Source organism: Arvicola amphibius, chromosome X (genome assembly GCF_903992535.2).
Source record: "Arvicola amphibius chromosome X, mArvAmp1.2, whole genome shotgun sequence".
In the NCBI taxonomy this organism is placed as follows: Eukaryota; Metazoa; Chordata; class Mammalia; order Rodentia; family Cricetidae; genus Arvicola; species Arvicola amphibius.
The window spans coordinates 50,866,530-50,890,608 of NC_052065.1; the positions used below are offsets into that span (position 1 = coordinate 50,866,530).

General features: G+C 47.9%; 2 protein-coding genes across 4 annotated transcripts in view; one reads left to right on the forward strand and one right to left on the reverse strand.

Annotated features, from left to right (window-relative positions):
* Window positions 1-966: 966 nt before the first annotated feature.
* On the forward strand, window positions 967-11,918 carry Arx (aristaless related homeobox). The gene is made up of 5 exons (XM_038317439.1): window positions 967-1,162; window positions 2,803-3,694; window positions 6,419-6,464; window positions 9,150-9,478; window positions 11,678-11,918. Exons 1-5 carry the CDS (start codon window positions 967-969, stop codon window positions 11,916-11,918), a joined length of 1,704 nt encoding a protein of 567 aa, XP_038173367.1.
* Window positions 11,919-20,069: 8,151 nt separating this feature from the next.
* The window catches only part of Pola1 (DNA polymerase alpha 1, catalytic subunit), a 323,376-nt gene continuing 319,366 nt past the window's right edge, over window positions 20,070-24,079 (reverse strand). For 2 of the 3 annotated variants that reach the window (XM_038317189.1, XM_038317190.1), the window contains one exon: window positions 20,070-20,430. In XM_038317189.1, the coding sequence (XP_038173117.1) occupies window positions 20,285-20,430 (146 nt within the window). In that variant the 3' untranslated portion in view covers window positions 20,070-20,284. The remainder of the gene's footprint in view (window positions 20,431-24,079) is intronic. The other variant, XR_005283881.1, reaches the window with a different exon arrangement.

Genomic DNA, 24,079 nt, shown 5'->3' on the forward strand with positions numbered 1-24,079 from the left:
AGTCCCTTCCGCCGCCTCTCTGGATACTCCAGGGAAGTCTGTGTGCCTTGGGCCGAGCTCTCTGTGTTTAAGGGCCTTTTTCTCATTCCACAGTTAAAAACAGAGACAGAGAATATTGAGAACCGATATTAACAAGACAGCAACAGATAGGCTCTGGATAAAGACAAATAGCTCTAGGCTCTGAGCCATAAGAGAAAACCAAACGCTCAGACAGCAGATGTTTCCGCCTGGCACGTCGGAGGCCCACTCGTCCTAGAGAGGATGGTGAGTGAACAGTACTGAGGTCAAGACTCTGTCCTAGGAGAACAAAGTCAGCTTTGAAAAGCTCCAGGTGGATCTCAACTTGAGCCTTACAGCTTCACCTCCAGGGAGCTAGGCTCTCGGGATCGTGGAAGGGGAGTCCCAAGCCCAAGGGGCACCCACAAGCCTAGCGCCCAAATGAGCTAGAGTTAGGAGCAACCCTTAAGACTTAAAAGAGGGACTATGAAAAAACGATGGAAAACTTTGAAAGTTGTTAGTTTAGAAACAGAGAAAGAGAAAGAAAGAAAAAGAAATTGGCTCTGGTGCGTGCCAGCTGCTAGTCCCCTGCCCCCACCCTCGCTGGCCCCGCAGAATCCAGTTCGCGCTTTGCGCTGTGCCGGCCGACCGACGCAGCCCGGCCTCTGTCGAGAGCCAATCAGAGAGCTGCTCTCAGCACGTGGAGCCGAGAGACTCCAGAGCTCCGCGCCCGCAGCTCACTACACTTGTAACCGCTTGTCCTGAGCGAGGAGAGGACAAGCTCCGGCTGAGGCCAGGGTGAAAGCCCGCAGCCCGCCACTGAGGGAGACAGAGAGGAACAAAGATCTCAGTAATATTTGTTATAATCAGCCTTCCAAACCACCCCCATCACACACTCATTCATCCCACCCGCCAGGAAGGCAGCCAGCCAGAGGTCCGCTCTCTGAGCCCAAGGAAAAAGCTCCAGCCATGAGTAATCAGTACCAGGAAGAGGGCTGCTCCGAGAGGCCCGAGTGCAAGAGTAAATCTCCAACTTTGCTCTCCTCCTATTGCATCGACAGCATCCTGGGCCGGAGAAGCCCTTGCAAAATGAGGCTTCTGGGAGCCGCGCAGAGCTTGCCTGCCCCGCTGGCTAGCCGCGCTGACCAGGAAAAAGCCATGCAAGGTAAGAATGTGCCGGTCAGGCACCTACAAAGGGACGTTGGGCATTGGTTTGAATGCTTGCTATTTGGGGACCACGGGCATGGAGGGTTCTCAAGTTGGAGACATAGGAAAGAGAAGGAATAACTCTTAAGGCCTGAGGCCTTAGTTAGAGGGACTGTTTCTACTTCTCCCCTTTTGGATAAGGCAGAGGCCCAGCTTCGTTGTGGGGGGGGGACTCTTAGCTGTTCCGAGTTCGTCGCTTAAAAGTCCCTTTTTAGGTTGGCCTTGTGTAGACCCTGAATAGCGCTGACAAGTCCGAAAGGGCAGACGGTCTTAAAGCCTTTAGCAAAAACTTGATGAGGGCAAGAAACCCAAAAGCTTAGGGGAGGTGGTGGTAATGGTGGTGGCGGTGGCGGCGGTGGTGGTGGTGTCTTCAGGCAAGGTGAACTTTAGCCTTTCCGCTTTGGAAGATTTCTTTCTACTCAGTGGTTTGCGTTCCTTTCTAGTTTTTAATTGTACCTTATTGGTGACCTTTTCAATGCAAGTGTTGAAGAAAACATTTCCCCAGGGTTCCCCAAACTCAACTAACTGTATTTGAAATGCTTGAAATGTGTGGGTGCTGTTTTTTAAAGAGTTAAGATGTTTAAAGTTGTTTTATTTTCTGAAGTTAAAAAAATCCAGAACAAGTGTCATTTGGTCCTCCAAACCTCTTATACTGGAGTTCGCCTTGAGCTGGATGCAGAAGTCTTGCAGGCAAAGAAGTATTGGTGTCTTTTAAATCCCAACCTATTGATCCAGCAGCAACACCATTTGGAAGACTGGAGCGAAAGGCTGAGCATGAGCCCTCTAAAATAAAACTGACTTTTTCCTTTTCTTTTTTTAGCCTGCAAGGGCAATTGTGCCAGCCGCTTTCTCCAAGGAAAGGAGCGGCCTGTGCCTGTTGCACCCCCACCCCTGTCCCCAACTCCAGACATTTTCTTAACACATTTTCTCCAGGATGGTTTTTTTCTTTGCCCCTTTGAGCAAGGAATCCCAGCCTCCTGCCGCTGTGGGCGGTTGAGCCATGACGAGTGTTCAGGGCTGTGAGGCCCAGGCGGCTTCGCCCCGCAGGGGTCGCCCGCGGGGCAGCGCCCCTCTTGCTAGCCTGGGGCCCCTGTGACAGAACAGCTGACAGAGGTCGAGCGCGAAGTTTTCAGAGTAGTGGTGATTGAAGGTGTTTGATTTTAAAAAAATTCGCCCCACCCCAAAATGGAGAGAAGAAAAAAAGAGAAAGGAATGAAATAAGATAGAAGTGGAATCATGAAGAAAAAAAGAGAAAGAACCGGAAAGAGCCAGTAAAGGGAAGAGATGAGAAAAAAGGAATGAAGGCAGAAAGAGAAGGGAAAAAAAGTAAAGGGGACATGAAAGGAGTGGGTATGAGAAAGGAAAAAGGAAATAAAGGGCTGAATGAGAAAGGAAAGAAGGAAGGTAAAAGAGGAACTACTGGGGCACGTGAGAGTAGAAAAAGAAAGAAAAAGGAAGCATGGAAAGTGTGCAAGGAAGGGGAGCTAAGTCCAAGGGTAAGGGTTACAAGCAGCAGAGCAGGCCGGCTCCCAGCAGCTGCGAGGCAGGGGGGAAAAAAACGGTCAGGCTAGCGCGCTGACCACTTTTCCTTGCCCGCAGGCTCTCCCAAGGGCAGCAGCGCCCCGTTCGAGGCTGAGCTGCACCTGCCACCCAAGCTGCGGCGCCTGTACGGCCCGGGTGGGGGCCGCCTCCTCCAGGGCGCCGCGGCAGCGGCGGCGGCGGCGGCAGCGGCGGCGGCAGCGGCAGCCACGGCCACTGGCACCGCAGGTCCTCGTGGAGAGGTACCTCCACCGCCACCGCCAGCTGCGCGGCCAGGGGAGCGTCCCGACAGCGCAGGGGCCGTGGCCGCGGCCGCCGCCGCCGCCGCCTGGGACACACTCAAGATAAGCCAGGCACCGCAGGTGAGCATCAGTCGCAGCAAGTCGTACCGCGAGAATGGGGCGCCCTTCGTGCCACCGCCGCCCGCGCTGGACGAGCTGGGTGGCCCGGGGGGCGTCGCGCACCCCGAGGAGCGCCTGGGCGCGGCCAGCGGACCCGGCACTGCCCCGGCGGCGGGTGGTGGCGCGGGCACCGAGGATGACGAAGAGGAGCTGTTAGAGGACGAAGAGGATGAAGATGAGGAAGAGGAGCTGCTGGAGGACGACGAGGAGGAGTTGCTGGAGGACGATGCCCGCGCGCTGCTCAAGGAGCCCAGGCGCTGCTCCGTGGCCGCCACCGGCACGGTGGCCGCCGCCGCCGCCGCCGCCGCCGCCGCCGCCGCGGTGGCCACCGAGGGCGGCGAGTTGTCGCCCAAGGAAGAGCTGTTGCTACACCCGGAGGACGCCGAGGGCAAAGACGGCGAAGACAGCGTGTGCCTGTCCGCCGGCAGCGACTCAGAGGAGGGGCTACTGAAGCGCAAACAGAGGCGCTACCGCACCACGTTCACCAGCTATCAGCTGGAGGAACTGGAGCGGGCCTTCCAGAAGACGCACTACCCGGACGTCTTCACCAGGTATGTTGCCCGGGTGGTGGATGTGCACAGCACCCGCTGAAGGGCCCATGAGGGTGAAACAGAGGAGAGTCTCCAGTGTAGGGGAATTCTCTTTACTTCTGGGCGCTACCCGGGCGGGGGGTGGGTAGCTTTTTGGCTTGGCCAAAAGTGATCCTTTGGCTCCCTTTACACACACATACACACACACACACACACACACACACACACACAAACGCGCGCGCAAGCGCGCGCGCTCACACACATACTCAACTCACACACACTTGGGCTTTAAGTTTCAGTTGGTGTGGTTTCTTTCTGTCCCAACGCCCTTCGGTTTTGTTTCCAAATGACAAGTTTTAGAGTCAAACAGCCTCTCCAAAGAGCACCCAAAGTAGCCACATTGGGCAGACACACAAGACTGTTCCCAGTGCCGAGGCTGGGGCCAGATCCTGGCCAGGCACAAGAAGCACAGCCCGAAGTCCCCCCTTTCAGTAGGAGAGCAGGCGCTATTTTTGATCCGTGTACTGTACGCTGTCCACCCTAGCCCGGTGGCCCAGGAGTCTAGAGGGTACCAGTTAAGTTGTTCTCAGGAAAACTGCAGCCCTTGCCTTCAGAGAAGACCTTTAAAAGGATCTGAGGGTTTTTCTTTTCTTTTCTTTTTCTTTTATTCTCTTTTTTTTTCTTGTCACTTGGGGACTCCTGAAACAACCAAAAGAAGTCAGAACTAAGCAGTGTTTGGTGTCTATACACCAGAAAGTCACCAGCCAGAATCTTTCCCTGTGCTCTCGGGTCTCCTCCATGCCCATTACACCTAGCATGACTTTACTGTACACGGGTTGGTGGGGTGGATCATGATTCTGGAAACGTGGCAACCAGGAAATCCAGCAGCTGAGGTGGGGGTGGGGACAAGACTGTGTCCCAGGGACTAGTGTCCACTGCACTTCCCAATCTGAGAAACTTGGACTGGTGGGGTAGCTGAGCCCCTGCTTATTCAGCCGACCTGGGGGTACCAGCAGGATTGGAACCCTTCCATCCCAAGGCCAAGATTTTGGCTCGGACTAGGAGCCAGAATTGGGGGGCAAATGTGAGGAGAAAGAGAGCAGTCCCCCAGTGCGAACACTGAGTGAGACCTGTGAGTGCCTGGTTCCCGGGCTCCTCAAACTCAGCAGCTCCTTCGCAGGAGACGTGTGCAGCTTTTCAATGTGCGTTTTCGACGGGGAAAGCAGCCTGTCCTTTTGAATCAGAGAAATCTCTGCTTAGACTCAAGGCCTGAGCCAACTCCAAAACATAGTTAGTCTGGCAGTTGCCAAACTCTTGTAGCCAGAAGCAACCAAAAAGTAAATTTTTAATACAGGCAAGGGCACTGAAACTTGGTCCCTCCTCAGTATCATTCAGTCTTTTCTTTCTTCTTTTCGTCTTTTTTTTTTTTTGAAGGTGGAAATAAAACTACTCAAAGTCAGCGTGTGCTATAAAATAGCTAACTGGACAACCACCTTTTATTTTATTTTATTTTAGCATTTATCCGACATGTGTACTTAAAAAGGAGAAAAAGAGACAGTGTCGCTTAGCATCCAAGTCCGCCCTTTTTAGTTTGTCGCAGAGACTAAAGTACGAGAAGTGGGCAATTCCTCTTCATCGCCCCACCCCCATCTCTTTCCAGTTCAGCAGGCCTAACTCCTGGGCGATAGCCCAGCCAGGCTAGAGTGGAGTTTTAGATTTGCTTGTGCTCTCCGAGAAGGGGAGGGGTGGGAAGAGTGTTCAAAGGAAGGTGTTTAGTGAACTAATTTTTTTTCTTCTCGTACTGAGGAAGTTTTCAGTAGCCGACCTGATCCTGCGGGCCGTGCAGACCCAGGCCCAGGCTTAGGCAGCTCCGCACTTTCATATTAGGGAGCAGAGGGCCAATTATTCTCGGCGCGCTCATATTTTCGGTAAACAGGTCGTAAGCCGTTTTACAGCATCTTAATGGTTTCCTATTTGCCTTAATTGTCGCAGTAATAACTGCAATAACGGGGTAGGGTTTCAGCTAAATTGACTTCCCCTGAGATGGGCAGGGTTTGTAGTGGGCACTGGAGTCAGGAGGTGCGCAGAATTTTGTTTAATCGAAAAATTACCCCACTGAACTCTTAACAAGCTTAACATATCTCCAGAGGGTAATGGGGAGTGTGACCTAAGAGGGTAAGGGAGGGCAGAAGGGGGGAGGGGAAATGGAGGAAAGACAGAGCTGGAAAGAGGGGCAAGAAAGGAAAGGATATATATATATATATATATATATATATATATATATATATATATATATATATGAGGGCAAACCAAAGCCAAGAGGGCAGTAAACAAAAATTGTAGTTGATAGCTGGGCTCGTCTCTGATTTAGTATTTGGATGAAACAGGGTGTGAGCACTGTGTGTGTGCATGTGTGTGTGTGTGTGTGTGTGTGTTTCCCATCCTAGTCTAGCCTAAGAGATTGAGAGAACATTGATTTGTCTAAGTTTGAAGACTTGTGAACTCAAGAACCCACCCAATGTCACACTATATGATATAATATAATGTGTAATATCTTATACCTGTCACTGTGCTGGGAATTTTTTTCTGTTTTCAATCAAATAGTAGGCACCTTAGAGATGAAGATCGGTCAAACCCGTGTACTTGTGGTGTGGACTGGAAGAGGCTGCCGGGAAGGAGATGGTGGCCGAGAGAGGGCTGCTGGGGCCTACTGTGACCTTCTGTGTGAATGTTGTTTTCTTATAGGGAGGAGCTGGCCATGAGGCTGGACCTGACTGAGGCCCGAGTCCAGGTGAGCTCCGAGAAGGGAAGAAAGAGGGCTGGGCTGGGGTTGGGGGTTGCCTTTCAAATAAAAAGAAGTGGATCCAAATCTGAAAAGTAGACCCAAGCACTCTCACACAAGTAGGCATTTCAAAAGCAAGTTGCAAACTGGCAAGTAGGAGAAGATTTCTGGGTTGGGGAGCTTAAAGTAGTCCAGGATCAAAACAGGGGCTTTCTAGTCCCAGAGACTGCAATTCAGCAGGCCCCCACCCAAACCTGGTACCCACGGCCCCTATAGAAATCAATTCAACAGCCAACTTCTCCTGATTGAAATAATGGGATGGAGCATGGATTTGGTTGTTAGACAAATCCGCTCAGCTCCAAGCAGGTATTTGGCTGCGATTAAGTCTCCAATCGGGCTTCATAAAAGCCCACTTAGTGCTAGAACAAACAGGGCCATTTGAAGGCAAAATGCTGTTTGATTTCCCCTCCGCCCTGCACAAGGAGCTGGCTAATGCTATTTGATTTCCCATTTTTTATAGCAATGAGCCCACATTGATCTAATAGGGAGTGAGTGCAATGCTATTAAAGGTGTTTGCAGCCCCATACCAGAGTGCATTTCCGAACCCAGGCCTCATAACCAAAGAGACGATCAACACTGGGCAGCCCCGATGGCCAACAGAAAACAGATGTCCCTGGGTTAGAAGCTGAGTGAATCACTTTACAGTCAAAATCAAGCGCTGATAAAGCACAATAAATTCCATATGGCTCATTTAATACACAACAGCTTCTTGCATTAGAGGGCTAATGATGAGGCTTGTCCCCTCCTTTCTGTTGACACATTTCTCCATTGTCAAACAGAGATGTGACAGCAACTCCACATTTTCAGCTCAGGGGAACAAGTCGTGGGAAAGTTAAATAACTTTTTAAAAGAAAGCGAGTGCCCCTCCCCTTCTTCTCTCCCCACTATTCACTGGAGAAGATGTAATTAAAGTGAATTATCAGAGTCCTTTCGTTTACCTTTGGGGGCCTCAGAGGTATTAATTCAATAATGAGGAATTGCAGGGGACATCTTGATAATTGCAGTTGAGCCAGAGAGCCCAAGAGACAGCCGATCTCTCTTTAGAAAGGATTCCATGTTATTTAAGGCCCCTCTGCCTCCACTACCCCCACTTCCCGTCTTTTATTCCTTTCCCTACGATCAAGGAATGGTGGATATTCTTGTCTAGACGGGTTGGATGTGAGAAAGCTGCCCGTCTAGCCTAATCTAACTATAGTCTTACTTTGTCAAGTCTGTGGGTCTCCAAGCTAGAGAATTTCTATAATGCACACATGGATTATTTGAAGGCTGCCAAATGCTATGGCTCCCTTACCCCAGAACCTTAAGTAATCAGTCAGTTTAGATTCTTGATTTTTTTTTCTTGTCCTGGATGACTCTAGACATCCAACCAAGCTTAGCTGCTAGTGTAACTAACCCCCAGCCAGGTTGGAAATTTGAAAGATCTGAATGCCTTTAACTCATTTTTCAAGAAGATGTCCCTCTGTGACAGTTCACATTATATTTTAATATAATTCTGTACAGCCCTAGAGTTCATTCTTAATTTTTAGACTCATGTGCAGTCATAAACTCAGCTCTAAAAATATTAATGCCTTCTGGGGAGAAGGAACATAGCTTCTGAGCTGTGGGAGTGATGAGCAGGTCACATAAAAATGATTTCATGCTTTGGGGGGATATTTTTAGAGGACGGTGGCTGCCATGTTTAGGTAAAGGTCTATGTTCAAAGTGATTCTTATTAACAATTAGGAAAATACCTTGGGCTAGAAACCTTCTCCAAGCCTGGAACTGTCTTATTTAAAGAGCCAAGTGAAAGCACGTTCCCCCCAGAAAAGAAGGGGGGGAGGCCCTGTTTGCTCTGAAGATGGAGCAAGCCCTGCCCTCTGAGTTCCTGTGCTCAGGGGGTCCTGCACAATCCATCCCAGTAGCCAGTGAGGTCTCATTCAGAGCCCCTGGAGAGAGCCTGTTTTGGTCCCCCTTTTCATTTTATGAACAACTAGGTCTCTAAGATGTACACCTGTTTTTCACTTACTGAAAGCCATTCTCACCTCTCTCCCAACCCTATCCAAATCCCAGACCCCACTACAGTGCACTTCCTGTTCAGTAGCTATTTTTATTTATTTATTTATTTTGCAAAGGGTAACTAAGCTCCCTGCTTGACTTTTCAGTAGAAAGCAAGCATTGCCTGGGCTCTTGGGTAAACCTGAAATACGTGAAAATCTCGAATATGCAGGATAGATGTCTGCCCATGCCCCACAGTCGCCACTATGTGTTTTCATTTGTTGCCTTATAAGCATTCTTCATTAAAGTCTTATGAGAAAAGTGTTATTGACCCCATTTTACAGATTAGAAAACTGAGATCCAGAGAGGTCTAAGTGAACTAAATGAAGAAAAGAAGGGTCAGCCCAGACCTGGCAATCTAGGTGTCCCCATGTTTTAACTTTTCCTGAATCTTGAAAGCCTGGGATAGAAAGACACCTCTTTTAAGGGCTTGCTTGTCCAGTGGTTTCTGCTGGATTAAAGTCTGGGCTCCTTTTCACCCAGAGGGTTCTGAAGGCCAAGATGGGTTCAGAAACAATGAAAGAAGGGAGAGAAAACCCAGGGTGTCCAGGGAAGGGGTCAGCCAGTGCTAAGCCAACCAGGCCTCTCTACATTTTGCAGGTGTGGTTCCAGAACCGTCGGGCCAAGTGGCGCAAGCGAGAGAAGGCTGGTGCGCAGACCCATCCCCCGGGGCTGCCCTTTCCTGGTCCTCTCTCGGCCACCCACCCCCTCAGCCCCTACCTGGATGCCAGCCCCTTTCCCCCGCACCACCCAGCGCTTGACTCAGCCTGGACTGCCGCCGCTGCTGCAGCTGCAGCCGCCTTCCCGAGTCTGCCACCGCCTCCAGGCTCCGCTAGCCTGCCGCCCAGCGGGGCGCCGCTGGGCCTGAGTACTTTCCTGGGAGCAGCGGTGTTCCGGCACCCGGCCTTCATCAGCCCAGCGTTTGGCAGGTAACTGCAGCCTTAAGAGGCTCTGTCCGTCCATCCTTCCGTCTGTCTGTCCGTCTGTCTCTCTCTCCTACCCAAGCAGATGCTGAAGTCAGAGAAGAGGCAGGAGGGGACTATATACATCTTTTCTTTTCCCCCAACCTAAGCGACTTTAGTCAAACAAAAATACTCTCTAATTTTGACTTTAGAAAGAAAAGTAGATCTTGGAGAGAATGAGTTAGAGTAAGTAGGAAAGGGGAAGGCAATGGACAGTAACAGCAGCGACAACCAGAAGTGTTCATGAAAGCTGTGCAAAACTATGGTTTGAAGGTACCCTCCGCCATGGGCGGTTTGAGTGAACAGAGGTAGGCTACGGAGCTGGGAGGGCTTTAAAGCCTTGCAAAAGTCCTTCTGCAGGCCGCAGAGCCTGGCTGCGTGAGGGACACACTTGGGGTCCCCTACAGGAGCCCAGGAGCCCGGAGTCCCTTAAAGTGCACAGAACTGTTTCTTCTCCTCCCAGACTTTATGCTCCTCATCACTTCTATGACGTGATGCCACCAGTACCCCCATATGTGCAAACCCCGACCCCGACAGCGGCACAAGACAACGAAATAAAAGAGCCATCTCATCGCCTATAACTCCCTTTCTTTAAATGAACATTGATGAAATAAAAAATCTGTATAATCACACAGACAAAGAAACAAAGGAGGGGGTATTAAGTTGGAAAGTGCAGTGAAAATAAAACTGAATGCAGCTTCAATGATCTCTCTTTGGGAGAACAAAGAAATAATAGATTCATCCAACTGCGCAGCTACTTAACAAAAAAAATTATCCTCGAGAAAATTGAAAGTAGGACTTGAGGCAAAATTAATGTACTAAACCACGAAAATATCTAGCGAGTGCCTTAAAGTGCAGTTAAGTGGGGGTGACTCAGTTTACCTAATGAAACCAGGGCATGGTACGCCCCCTCCAGGTCACCCATTATCATTTCCTTCTGAAAAGAAAAAGTAAAGTCCTGCGTCTCCTTCCTGCTTTCCCCCCCTCTGACAATAAACGTCTGTTAGTAAAACCAGGCGAACCCCCGCTGAAACACCGGAGATTCTGCGAGTTTAGAAGGAGGGGGAGATGGGGTTGGCGTGGTGAATGACGAGAGGGCTGGAGAGCAGGAGCAGTGACTACTACAGCCCAGGTGGGCTCCTTTCTAATTGAGGAAATTCTGAATTGGCCCCTAGGGGGTCTGCAGCAGGAGCCCTTGGGGAGGTGGTTGGAAAAACTCGCTTGGCGGCAAGCGTGGAGATGAGGGCCTGGGGCGCTCCGGCCTCAGCTGCGGGTCAAGGGTGTTTTGAGGAAGGATTGAGAGTAATCCCCTCGCGCAGAGTAATCCCGGTGCCACCCGGAGGCGGTGGCGCAGATGCTGGCACTGGTCCCAGTTTCAGGCATTGGCTTGAGAGGTGCAAGTGGCTCCCAAGTCTGGGAACTATCGGGGGGAGGGTGTCTTGGGCTCAAGGAAGGCGGTGGGGAAAAAAGTGTCTTGGTGCGGGGCCTCCGGGGCGCCCAGCAGGTCCGAGGCGCCTGTGGAGCCGAGATGGAAATCAACAGGCGGGCGCCCAACATCCCACCCCGCGGGCGCTGGTAGTTTAGCTGCCCGCTGGAGGATGGCTCGGCCAGCGCTGGCGGGCCAGAAGGCCAGCACTCAAGGCCAGCTTTTCTTGGGCAAAAGAAGGCTCACACTCAGAAGGAGCCCCGGAGAGTTTGCACGGTGGGTCTAGGACAGTTTTTAACCTACTTTCTGCACCCCTCCCCCATTGGCTTTTCCCTTGCATTTGTCTCTCCGGTCTCCCATCACTTGCTCTCCTACCAACAGCATCACTCCAGGAACTGACCTCGGAACACTGGCTTTCTTAAGTGAAAGCCCAGAATCCACGCACATGGGCCTCGTGATTTGGGCTGCAGGGCGTCCCTCTGAATTCGTCCTCCCCGGACGTGTCTGGTCCCTTGAACTTTCTTTTCCTGTTAGTTTCTCGGCTCGGGCAAAACCACCAACCTACCGTAGCTTCAGCCCTGCCTAGTCCCAGCTCGAGCTCCACTAGGGGCCTGACTACCCCTCCCTGCTGCTCCGCGCCCTCCACCCTCGCCGCCCGGGTGAGAGGTGGAGGGACTCGCTGTCCCCGGAGCCGCACTCAGCTCACGAGGCCGTGACCGCGCTGTTTGCTCTCCCCACAGGCTCTTTTCCACCATGGCCCCCCTGACCAGCGCGTCGACCGCGGCTGCGCTCCTGAGACAGCCCACACCCGCGGTGGAGGGCGCAGTGGCCTCGGGCGCGCTGGCCGACCCGGCCACCGCAGCCGCAGACAGACGCGCGTCCAGCATAGCGGCTCTGAGGCTCAAGGCCAAGGAGCACGCCGCGCAGCTCACGCAGCTCAACATCCTGCCGGGCACCAGCACGGGCAAGGAGGTGTGCTAAAATGCCCTCCACTCTTGCGCCCCTTAGGCGCGCCCCTAAAGGTCACCTCACTCAGCATCACTCAAGACCAAATGGAAACAGAGGACCAGCACACTCCCAAGATGGCAACAGACAGAGTGCAGCCGCCTTCGCAGCAGCGTGGACGCGGACAAGGCAGCACTTGGCGCTAAAAGACGTGGCACCTCTTCCGCTGGCTGTCCACCTGCCCCTGCCCCCGTCCCTACCCCTGCTACTGCCAACGTTGCTCCAACTCGAAGGTCCACTCCCATTCTTACCTTACTGAAATTAACGGGGAGGGTTTCTCCCCAAGATGCCTAGTATTGGAGTTTAAAAAATTAAAAGCCCAACCTTCTCTTCCTCCGGATACCCCACTTAGCTTTTCTTTTGAATAGCATTTTGGCGCTCTAAATTGATTACAGCGCAGGCCCGGCTAGATGCCAGGGCAAGGGAAGCAAATGCGAGTCTGTAAGATAGTTAACAGTGCACTTAAAGGAAAGGGGCATCTCGTTCTTGTTCTCTTCTTTATCATACACCAACCAAGGTTTTTATATCAAACCAAAGGGAAATACTCTGCTAGAATATGGACTATTGAAGTCACCAAACTGTGATTATTGATTCTGTACATACCATTGTTATTAAAAAAAAAAAGAACAGAGCTTTGTATATTTGAAATGTTATAACGCAATTGCACTCAGCGTGGTATGGTAAAAGTTTGTCCTCCTGTAGATTCTTACTGTGTTGTAGATACGGTAGGGTTCCTAGACAAATATTTATGTACTCAAGCCCTTTATTTAACTTATTAACTGTAGAAGCTTCGGAAACCTTCAAGATAAAGGCAATGGTACAGTACTTTTGTGTAATGTGTAATTGTTACCACTTTTCCTTGATATCTAGTGGAGAAGTGTCACGCTCAAAATAAAAAAAAATATATGTTTAACAAAAAGGAAGTGTGAATACTCTATGGAGATCCTGAGGGGACAGTCCTAGTCCTTATTCCCCACCGAGACCAAGGGTGGGCTCTGCTGTTGTAGTAGCTCTTGACTTTATATGCACGCGCGTCTTCCAGGCAGAGGCCCCTGGTTTGAAAGTGATACTCAAAAGGACACCACAGTGGTGCTTTCCAAGAGCACCACAGAGATCTGTCGCAGTTAATGCTGAGGTTCCTGGGCCAGGGAGATTGTAGGGTGGGTTCCACAGTAGGTGGGTGTAAAGTAGGTGTTGCTGACAACCGTGAAAAGAGAAATTTGGAACAAGCGGTGTCTTGGTTGGAAGGCAAAGGAAGCTGTTCGTGCAAAATGCCACGTAGCAAGGAAGTGCGCAGTCCGAGATGACAGGTAGTGGCTAGAGCAAGAAGCTGAGGCGCTGGCTTCTGAGGGGGCGGGCTTGGTGGAACACTATTAGGGAGGGGGAGGGGGGAGGAGAGAGAGAGAGAGAGAGAGAGAGAGAGAGAGAGAGAGAGAGAGAGAGAGAGAGAGAGAGAGAGGAGGGGGGAGAGAGGGAGAGAGAGAGAACACGCGGGAAGAGTGATGGAAAGGCAGTTATGGGTATCCAAGTGGCAGATCTTAACTCGACAAATGTCATTACTTCACTTATCTAGACATTGGGAAATATATATATATATATATATATATATATATATATATATATATATTAAAAGTTCAGATTTCGCCAGGAAACCCAAACAGATTTGGCATCTTTCAGCCCCTGGGCTCACTCCTTCCGCGGCCGGAACCGTAGCTCCCCCCTCTCCGGGACCCTGCCCGCGCCCCTTCGGGTGACCTCTCGGTGGAAGCTCGCCCGCGGGGGCTGGGTCTCGCCAGTGCTCCCAGGGTGATGGGAAAGGGACGAGAAGCTTAATTAGTTTCAATTTGCAGCAATTAGCGCGCCGGACCTTTGGGGAGAGGGGCAGGCGGGAAGGGGGGCTGCACGGCGTGACTAAGGCGGCTCACGGAGCGGAGAACCGCAGCCCCGCCAAGACGCCAGCGACCGCGGGGGGCGCGGGCGCGTCTCTGGGGCCAGGCCGGTCGCGCGCGCCCTGTTAGCAGGAGGTGGGGAGCTGGGTCCTTTGGCAGATGTGGACTCAGGCAGAGGTCAACAGTCCTGGGGCACCATGCCTGTCTGGGGAGGTGGGCAGCCCTCAGTGATCCCGGGTTTCCATCTGTCCGAAATCCCAGAGAACGCGCCCACGCCCACGAGGAGCGCCAGCCCCAGCTGCTTCTTGGATTTTGTCTGTCATGTGGGTCACCACCACCTTAGCCAGGTCTGGACTTGGCCAGGGTGGCTCTCCCAGGCAGAGGCCCGGTCTGGGGCATGGGAAGTGGTCACCAACTACCATTCCCACCGCCACTACCTTCCTAGGTTTACTAAGACCCGGTTGGAACTTTCTGGGGGTATTTCTCCAGATCTCGATTTGCACAGGCTTTCCCAGAGAAAGGCGTTTTCCTGGAGTGGACTGTTGTAGGTAGCAGCGTGTGAGTGAAGCACTAGGGGAGGATTTATTTATTTGTAGTCAATATCACTTTTCTGTCGATACTGGCTTTTTGTTTAGTAAGAAGGCTTCATTCCGTTCCCCCCCCCCGCCCCTCAGGCTGCCAGTTGGATGGTATACGAGAAACAGTACCATTCTTCCTGTTAATGAACTCTTTTTTAAGTCATTTTTTCTCATTTGACCCTTCCATGGAGCAGAAGCAAATTGCGTGAAATTACCTCCAAGGATTACATTTATTACTGGCCAATGAGAACCCCTCGCCTTGTTTTACAAACTCTTAATCCTATGTCATTCTGATGCCGCAAACAAGCCCGGGCCTGGGCCTCCTATTCTTTCAACTTTCCCCAGCTGGAGGGACCTCATTCTGCACTTAATATTCCCCATAAATATCACACGCTAAAGACCCCCTGACTTCCAGCAAGTCCACATTAAACATGTGACATGTCACGCATGACAAACTCTGAGTATCTTTTCAAAGCAGCATTAAAAGCAAAGAAACCAATTTTCTTCTCTTTCCAAACCTCCCCAAGTGCTGAATGATGGGATTGGAAAGAGGCACTGGAGCGTACTTAGGGGGATTTTATGAGATTTTCCAGAATGATTTAATCTTATTGTGAGCATTATTAATGAATGGCAACCCAATTTGGCCCCAATATCTGGGAACTCAGTCACAATACTGGGACCGGCTGACAATGCTCCCCCCTCAATCTTAAGCAAACCTCTTCCACCACTAAGGAGGACATATGGAGGCCCAGGGAGTTCAGGAGAGTCAAATGCATGGCAGGACGGTCTCCTATCGCATCCACAACACCTGTTTTCCCAAGACCATTGTGCGGTGCGGGGAGATTGGGGGCCTCTGGAGGGAGGTTGGAGGGGAAGGGGACGTTGAGTTGCTACATTTTCATACACGGTAGCCAGATCAGGAGACCCAAAAGGCAAGAAGGGAGCACGTGGAACTGTTAGAAATGTCTTTTCAGACTACTCACGGACTGGACTGTGGGCAGTAGCGAAGGCAGTCACATTAACTGTTATGACGGGTGGCAAAAGGATCAACTTGGGAGAACGATTGTGGTAGAGAATCTCGATATTAAGATAAAGCTACAGGTATTGGTCCCTATCATTTTCCTTTTCCCTCCATATCACCCCCATCTATTAGGAACAAACATTTGTTACTGTTAGTTTTTTATTTATATCAATACTCAAAGCACCAGATGGTCTGCTGAGCATGGTTTGGAGTGCAGATACTTCTAGAATGGAAAAGGGACTGATGTTAGAAGTGAGAAAATTACACATGGGCTAGCCCAACTTGCTTTTAGAAGAAAAAAATGTGTATGTGAGCATGTGTATGTGTATACACAAAAGTGAGTGTGTCTCAATGAAGGGGGTCTTAAATGGAGCCTAAAATGGTATTTTGGAACACAGAGTTCCCCAGAGAAACTGCATATTTAAATAACAAGTGGTAGCCTGGCTGGGGGTGGGGCTGGGGGAGAAGAAAACCCCACTACCTGAAGAGGAAAAAGCATTTTTCAAAAGAAAAAGTCATGTTGTCCCTGGACGTTATTAACGGTCCAGTTTGAGGTATACATTTTTTCCTTTAAAGAAAAGGGGGCGATTACCAGTTATACATTAAGAAATGTCATTCAGTCATTTTTATTCATTCTCCGGAAATCTTCGTAAAAGCCTGAATCATACTTGTACAAGCAGCAATTTTGTTAATCCAGGGGGTTATTACTCTGGGCCCTTATTAGGTTCTACACCACTGCCAAGCAATCCTATAACCCTCTCAAAAGAAGTTTACCTCCCTGTTATAAAACCAGTAGTGGTATTTATACTGTGCAATAATTAGTGTATTACTTGAATCCACTAACACGTTCATTTTATCTCTGCACAAAACCTCTAGTCTGCTTATAGAAAGCTTGTGCCTCCTTTGGTGCTGTTAAAGTGGTGAAAGAGTGAATTGAAGGCTGGTTGCACTTTCTCCTTTTGCCTCGCCTTAATTCCCATCTCTTTTTGCTCTCATCCAATTAGCACAGTGTATTAAGCGGTTTATCATCTCATAGTCAGCTATTGAGAGAAACAAGGCGAGCACTTTGCAATAGAACCTGCGCTCCTTTGACACCCTCAGGTACTTACATATTCCACTGCGCTATGAATAATAGAGGAAGAATGGAGCGCTAATTCCCTCATCAAAGAATGCCTTGTCTGCTGCTTTGCTCAACAACACCATTCTGATCAAAAGAAAAGCAATAAAGCTTAGCATAACAAAACGAAACCTACTTATTAGCTTAGTGGTTAAATTAATGCAGAGCCGCTGCTATTCAAAACCAAGGTTTGAAAACAGCCTCCAACAACCTGATAATGCTGCCTTCGGGATGAAGGAATTTTAATCTGAAATTTGAGGCTGGCTCAGATGAGTTAATCTATTAAACTGCTATAAGGAAGCTCTGCCACAAACTGTTCAATTAAGAAATATTTAGGTGAGGAGAAAGAGGAGAGAGGACAGAGGTGGGAGGAAAGGGAGAGGGGAGGAGGGGGAGGGAAGAAGAGAGAAAGAGAAAGGTGGCTGGATGGATTTAAGTTTGGATCAGGAGCACTGAGTAGCTTGAAGTGAGGGGTCCAGGTTGCTGGGCTTGATGCTTTTCATAAAACCCCGACACAGATGGAAATCTCTTTTTAGTTTCCTTGTCTTTGTATCTCCTGCCAAACTCATATTAAACAGTGTGTTTGAAAGTATCTTAGGGGGCTCACTGGTGGCAAGGGCTGGAGAAGTGGGGTAGTGGTAAAAGGTAACCGACCTCCTCATCAGGAACCCCAATCTGTAAACCCTGATCAGTCCCTCACAGCCTGGGCAACTGTCACATAATTGACTTTATCCATATTGTATTTGACAAATGAGAATATTTTTGAGCATTCTCTGTGAATTTTCAAATTCTGGCCTTCCCTATGGCCTTTGTATATAGGACTTCTGTAAGAAGGGAAGCTGTGTGGGCATGTGCAGTAGCAGCAGTCCAACCTAGCTCCGACCTTAAGCTGAAGAAGTGCTGAGCAGAGCAGGGCCTGTGAGGGTACCATTTCCCAACTAATTCCAGTAGGTTTAGCCCAGAGGTTTAACAATTTTTAAAAAACAAACAGAATACAAATGAAGCTCAGGATGGCTCAGAGGTTAAGAGCACTGGCTGTTCTTCTAGAGGTCTTGGGTTCAATTTTTCACCACCTTCATGGCAGCTCACTGCTGTCTTTAACTGCAGTTCCAGGGTACCCAACACCTCCATGCAAGCAAGACACCAAAGCACACAAATTCCTTTTTAAAAACCAAAACAACAACAAAACCTATTTGCCAGCCAGGTGTGGTGGCTCATGTCTTTAATTCAAGCAGAGGCAGATGAATATCTGAGTTTGAGGCCTGGTCTTTACCAGTGAGTTCCAGGTCAGTCAGGGCTATGCAGAGAAACCCTGTCTTGAAAAGCTAAAATAAAAAAAAAAAAAAAAATTAAAAACTGTCAAGGCTTAAAGAATGGAAAACATTTATTAAATATTTAGATTCCTGGCTTCTCTGGAACACTAGATCATAAGGCCCACACTGGGCCCTGCCCCTCTCAGCACCACTACTGCCCCCTGTAGGCTGCCCCTTATATTCCCTAGTGTGTGCAGTTGGCTCTCTATTCTTTCAGCATTTGAGCTTCAGGCTGGTGCCAGGGAGCCTATGGAGACAGGGATGGGCAGCATTTCTGAACCAGTTCTACTCATGGGGCCATCAATCAAGGCATGTCAAGGAATAGAGACCCTCCTGAGAAAAGCGAGTGGGCAATATTCCTGCCTTCCAACAAGTATCCACTGTAATTCTTCAACTTGCAGGTCCAACTTTCCATAAAATTCTGGAATCCTCCAGGCCCCTGCAGCTAAAGCCTGCACTAGATAAGAGATCCTAGTAAGAAAACGCTAACTGCTGTCATTGCCTGTTCTCTGCAAGTGTGCTTCAAAATCCTTTTTATTTACATTTAGTTTGTTTTTAGAGAAAGAGTCCCTAGGTTTTCTGGAACTTTCTTTGTATACCAAGCTGGACTTGGATTTATGGCAACTCTATGGCCACCTGTAGAGTGCAGAGATTACAGATATGTGCCATCACTACTTGCCAAAATGTCTGATTTTCTATGTATTTTCTATAGAAATAGTTCCTATCCGTAGAGTGATTATAGATACAAGGTAGAGGCAAGAAATAAAGTAATAAGTTGAGTCTTTCATGGCTTCATGAAGACCAAGTTAAGGATTATTTCATTTATATTGAATATAATCATAGCCTCCAGAAATCAAGGAAAATATACCTTCTTTTCAGAAAGCTGAGGGCACAAGCTCCAGACACACACACACTGGTGAACTATCCTCTGATTTTAATAATAGCAATTATCAGAAGCTGACCAGGAATGATAAGAGCACATGAATCCTTTTGTTTCCTAAAGCAACTTGCCTGCTCTAACTTGTGACCAGCTGAAGTGCTTTTAGTGCCAATTAACTGTCAGGGCCCCAAACCTAGTGTTTCTACTTCAATTCTGAGTGTAAGAGAAAGGGGAAAAGAGAAAAGAGACGGCAAAAGCCAGACAAAAGACTTTTTTAACAAGTATTTCTTTACATCCACTGCTTAGCAAGTATTTCTTCCTTAGGGGGCCTCTATGTGGAATGCCTCACTCCCAGGAGCCATCAGCTTGTCTCCTGCTTTAGTATCCCTCCACCCTCTGCCTTCTCTCTCTCTTTCTGGATCAAGAACCAATAACCCCAGTCCTCTCCACGCTTAATATATTAAAGGACTCAAAGTTCACAGAACTTCTTGATGCTTCGAATATCCAGACATCTTGCTCAGCATCTTTGAATTGGGTTGATTCAGGCTGTTATGAAAGAAAGCGGGGCAAGGTTGGGGAAGAGAATGGTCTTCAATCAAGCTTTTATTCCTTGCTGTCAACTTTAAATTGCACCCAATTAAAAAAAAATCACTACAACTGGTTTCCCTTTAGAAAACTTTATTCTGAAGTACAAAACACAGTGCATTTTCCCTTCTAAGAAAACCAAATACGTAAGTATTCTAACGTTGCCATGTTGAAATACAGTTTATTGATGGCAAAGAGAACCCGATGGGACACAGCAAGCCCCAGGTCCTGTTAGCTGAATGTAACATAGTCATCCTCACAGCAATCTCACCATGATTTTTGTGAAATGTTAGGACAAAGTGTTTAAAATGTGCTTTCCTATTGTATAAATCTTTACTCTGAACATTGTATATAAAGGGAAAATATAAGGAATGTGAGCATGAGACACCTGCTCAGTGTTGGACTTTGAACAATTCAATAAGCAAACATGCTCTGTGTAATCTATTTAGTAAGTGCAAAATTTCTGAATACACCCACCCCCGCCCACACCCCACTTATGTGAAAAAGAGCACTGAAAGCAGCCATGCTTGGACCCAGTATCTGAACAAGTATTTCGATACAGACTGTATTTAGGCGACGTGGAAAAGTAAAATGTCAGAACTCCCACTAGAATCCAGAAAATTCTTTCTTGGGGTATCTCTGCTACAGTCTCAGGGTAAATTTAAGGTAACTTAGGTCTCTGCTACTCTTGATTAAAGTAGTAATTTCTGCCCTTGGGAAACCCAGTCCCCAATAAGATTGGTCTTCAGGTACTTGGGAAAGGGTTCAGTGGCATATTGTGCTATGAAGACTGTTTGGAAGGTTAAATATTTTTACATTCCCATCCTGATCCACATCTACATGAGCACAACATGCAATCCTCGAAAGAAAAGCAAGATACTGGTGAAGCAGTTACGGCAAGTGGAGGCACCCCGAAGCTGAGATTCGGCAGCTGGCCTCCTTGCTTGTTCCTGGGTCTCTCAGTACTTCCCAGCATAACTGGCGAAGAGCTTGCTGAGGTTCACTTCAGAGTAGCCACTCCAGGACAAGAACTGTTCTGCTATATTCTTGACTTTTCTGTAGTCCTGAAGAACTTTGGGGGTAAAAAACTGCTTCTTCAATTTATCTAAAGTGAAATAAAAATAAAAGGATTAGAAGTCTCAGAGAGTTTCTTCAAAGATACTATTTCTTTCTAGAGAAGGGGTACACGTTTTGGTTGCAGTCCCATGTCTCTGATGCCCTAATGGGCCTGTCAGTGTTCTGTCCACCTTGGGGACAGTTCAAAGCTCGAGGTATTTCAGAATCTTCTGTGAAAGCCCAAGTCGGCTCTTTTCAGGACCTCACTGCCAGGGAGGACACACCAGTTCGGGCCCCCTCTATTGATGAGAACTGCAGGTGCATGTCCATGTGTAGTAGGCGAGATGAGTTGCACTGTGAGACAGTAGTCTCACTGCGCTGTTGAGTATGTGTATGCACTGCAGTAGGAATCTGGACCTAGAAGGAAGCTATATTCCCTAGTGCCTCCCAAACCACACTGCCCCATTTAATTAGACTGCACAGTTTCTTCTAATTCCCTCACCTTCCCATTTTGTTAAACAAGATCTTTACTGAAAGAAGAGGAGAGCTGCCTGGAGGTCCAGCTGTCCCTTGCCAACCTTTCTTTTTGTCCACCCCGTGACAACTCTGATCCAGTGTCCCCACCTGTGTGCCCAGCTCTTTTTCCTTATCCATTCCTGGCCTTCCTATTCTGAGGATGGTTCTATCATCCAGAGCAATGACTCCCTTCCCATATTCTCCATTCTACAGTGTCTGCTACTTTTGCATTTTGTTCTTTGAAAGGAGCAGAGGTGCTGTTGTGTTTGAAGTCTGATCTTTTGAGGGGGATCATTCCTTCCCTGGATGGTCTTTGTTCAAAGCTGCTCGGGAATGTCATGAAATGTTTTGCAAAGTTTTGTGGCTGAGGAAACTGGGTAAGGTCACAAAACAGGTCCTTAGAGATGCGGATCTGGAAATTCAGGTAGGCAGAACTCCCAACTAATAGTTGTAGGAGGTCACTTTTGTGACCCCTTTTATGCCACTGCTTGTTGTTCAAGATTGAAAGCAAGGCCTAGAAATCAGCTATTTCCAAGGTAAAGGGTCTAGGATACTGCCTGTGCCAAGGTGCTTGGGATGGGGGACAAAGCTTCCCAGCACCTCAGAATACAAAAGGATCAGGAAGGAAACACAGATGTGGGAACACATCCATCCAAGTAAGCAAAACCCTGCTCAAACAGATAGATAATAAAGCCCACAAAACCCTGGGAAATGAAAACTCAGCCTCAAGATTTTTGTTCCTTAGCTACACATTCACATTTGTTCACAACCTTTTCTAGTTACACCAATGCCCTTCCAAAAACAACCATAAGAAGTTTTGTTGAAGATTTAAATGCCCAAAGGGGGCGGAAAAAGAAGTGGGGAAAGGGGGGGGGGTAACATCGTTAGCTGACTATACAAAGACAATTTGAAAGTTCTAATTATTGGAGTCTGGCAATATACAACAAAGGCCCCAACCAATGTGCCTGCCTCCTGGCAGGCCAGAACCACAGGCCTGCAACCCTGTGCATGTGAATGACACAAATGCATCTGATGACTGGGGAGAGCACATTTAAAGAGCTGTGGTAATACAGAGCAGGGGAGGAAGGGAGAGGACATAGCTCCTGATGTGTTTACCTCCTCTGCTGATGGGATATTGACTTTTCTCACTAGGTTGGTTAGAAAGGGGACTATTTACGCTGCCACACAGCAGAGTTAGAATGACAACCAGCGTCACTGGGCTTGCTTCTTCGTAAAAGACAACTGTGACCGCCAGCATATCCCATAGCTGGTCAATACAGCCCAGACACTGTTTCCTGGCAGTCAGAGATGCAGATAAAAGCTCCCACTTGCTTCCCCAATGAGAGCTTAATCAATAGCATATGGAAGGTCTTCTAGGAAACAGAACTGGATGAGCTGTCAGGCCATATCACAGGAGCTTGGAGGGCAAGGAGTCACTTGTTCAGTTTTCCTCTTCCTTCTTTGGGCACTGGAGCCATCCATGTTAGGCATCCCATTAAACCGTTACCCTGTTTCTGTCAATACTACACCTACCACTTTAGAACTTAAGAGACAATACGGATGTTAAATGGTGAAAGTCAGTTAACATGGTCAGTAAACTCCTGCCTCCTTTTGTTCTAGTTTTTGAATGCAGCCTACCAGTAATGACATTATCCCAAGTGGAGCTGTAGTCAGAATTTAGGACAACACTGATAAAATATTTTAAGAGGCCAGTCAACAAAAGGCAAAGACATGCAACAATGGTATCCAGCTCTACCAAATACCACTAATTGTGACTTTTGCTCCACAAATCCAAACCAAACACATCAGCAAAATAAAAATCTTATCTGGAAGTCACTCATCTTTAGCCACAAGCACAATAACCCTCTTTTTCTTAGTGCTCTTGTACTTAGTGCTTATATCCTCTGGCCTTTTCTACATGTAGAGATTGCTCATAGTCATACAGTAACGGTCAAAAAATATTCTTGTCCTAAGCCCTAAGAAAACAAGGTCAAAAAGCCTGGGTAATGATTCTCCAATTTTCTTTGTCCTGGAATTCACTCTGTAGACCAGGCTGGCCTCGAACTCACAGAGATCTGCCTGCCTCTGCCTCCTCACTGCTGGGATTAAATGTGTGCACCACCACTGCTCAGATTGATACTCCAAATAATTTATCAGACAAAACAACAAACTACGAATATGAAAGTTTATTTCTATCCACTAGAATACAAAATTATCCAAATTACAAAGCTTTTCATGCAAGACAAACTAGATCATCTGAGAATTTACCTATCTTAGAAGTTTTGTTAAAAGTCATCTGATTAAAGGAAATGCAATGCTTGCACTATTTGAAAAAACAAAACAAATGGGAATCATCTCTAAGGAAACTTACTCCTATAGTACATATTTCAGTTCAATGTCAGTAAAGAAAATCCCTTTTCAGCTTTCCTCTTTGTAAAACCATTTTTGGTCTTAAACACATTGAACTAGGAACCATGAGGCAAAGACATTTTAAAACATCGCCTACTGGTTATTTTATTTTAATTAAGGCAGTCTTAGGCACACAGGCAGCAGCCGTCTCTATTCTGAATGTCTGTTTCATTTATTTCTGTGCAAAGGTATCAAACAACAGTCAGTTATAATTGATTCTGTCAGGTGTTATACAGTCAGTCATAATTGTCTCTGTGTAGAGGTGTGTCAATTTACTATATCTGAATTAAATATTCTGTCAATTATAAAATCAGGTAATAATTTCAGTCAGTTTTTTAATTGCATGGCTTCCCACCATAAGGTTCTCAGCTCTCCCACCTTTTCTAATCCATATCCTTCCTCCCTCAATGTGAGTGTGTTTGCCTTCAGGTGTGGAATGCAGGAGGCTTGAGGGATTTTGAGAGAAAACTGCATCTCTTGGTGCTCTCTGTCACTCACGGGCACGGGAGCTACAAAGAGCTGCTGGGGCCTCTAGCCTCACTGCCTTTCTCCTTTTAATCCACAGTAGAGGCCATGGCAAAGCACAGTTGTCTGAAAGATCTCAAATGACACTCAAATTTCAAAGAGAATGATATTTAGAGCCCCAAGTCTAAAAGCATCACTTAATCAAAGCAAGAAATTAAAATATGGAGTCACTTCTTGTCTAGGGAAAAAATTAGAAGACACAGTGCCAGGCACAAACAGCATGCAATACATTTATTCACCAGCCAATG

Coding starts and splice junctions, on each gene's coding strand:
- Arx (XM_038317439.1), top strand. CDS start 967: ATGAGTAATCAGTACCAGGAAGAGGGCTGCTCCGAGAGGCCCGAGTGC. Junction 6,465..9,149: donor TGACTGAGGCCCGAGTCCAG/GTGAGCTCCGAG, acceptor TACATTTTGCAG/GTGTGGTTCCAGAACCGTCG. Junction 9,479..11,677: donor ATCAGCCCAGCGTTTGGCAG/GTAACTGCAGCC, acceptor CTCTCCCCACAG/GCTCTTTTCCACCATGGCCC.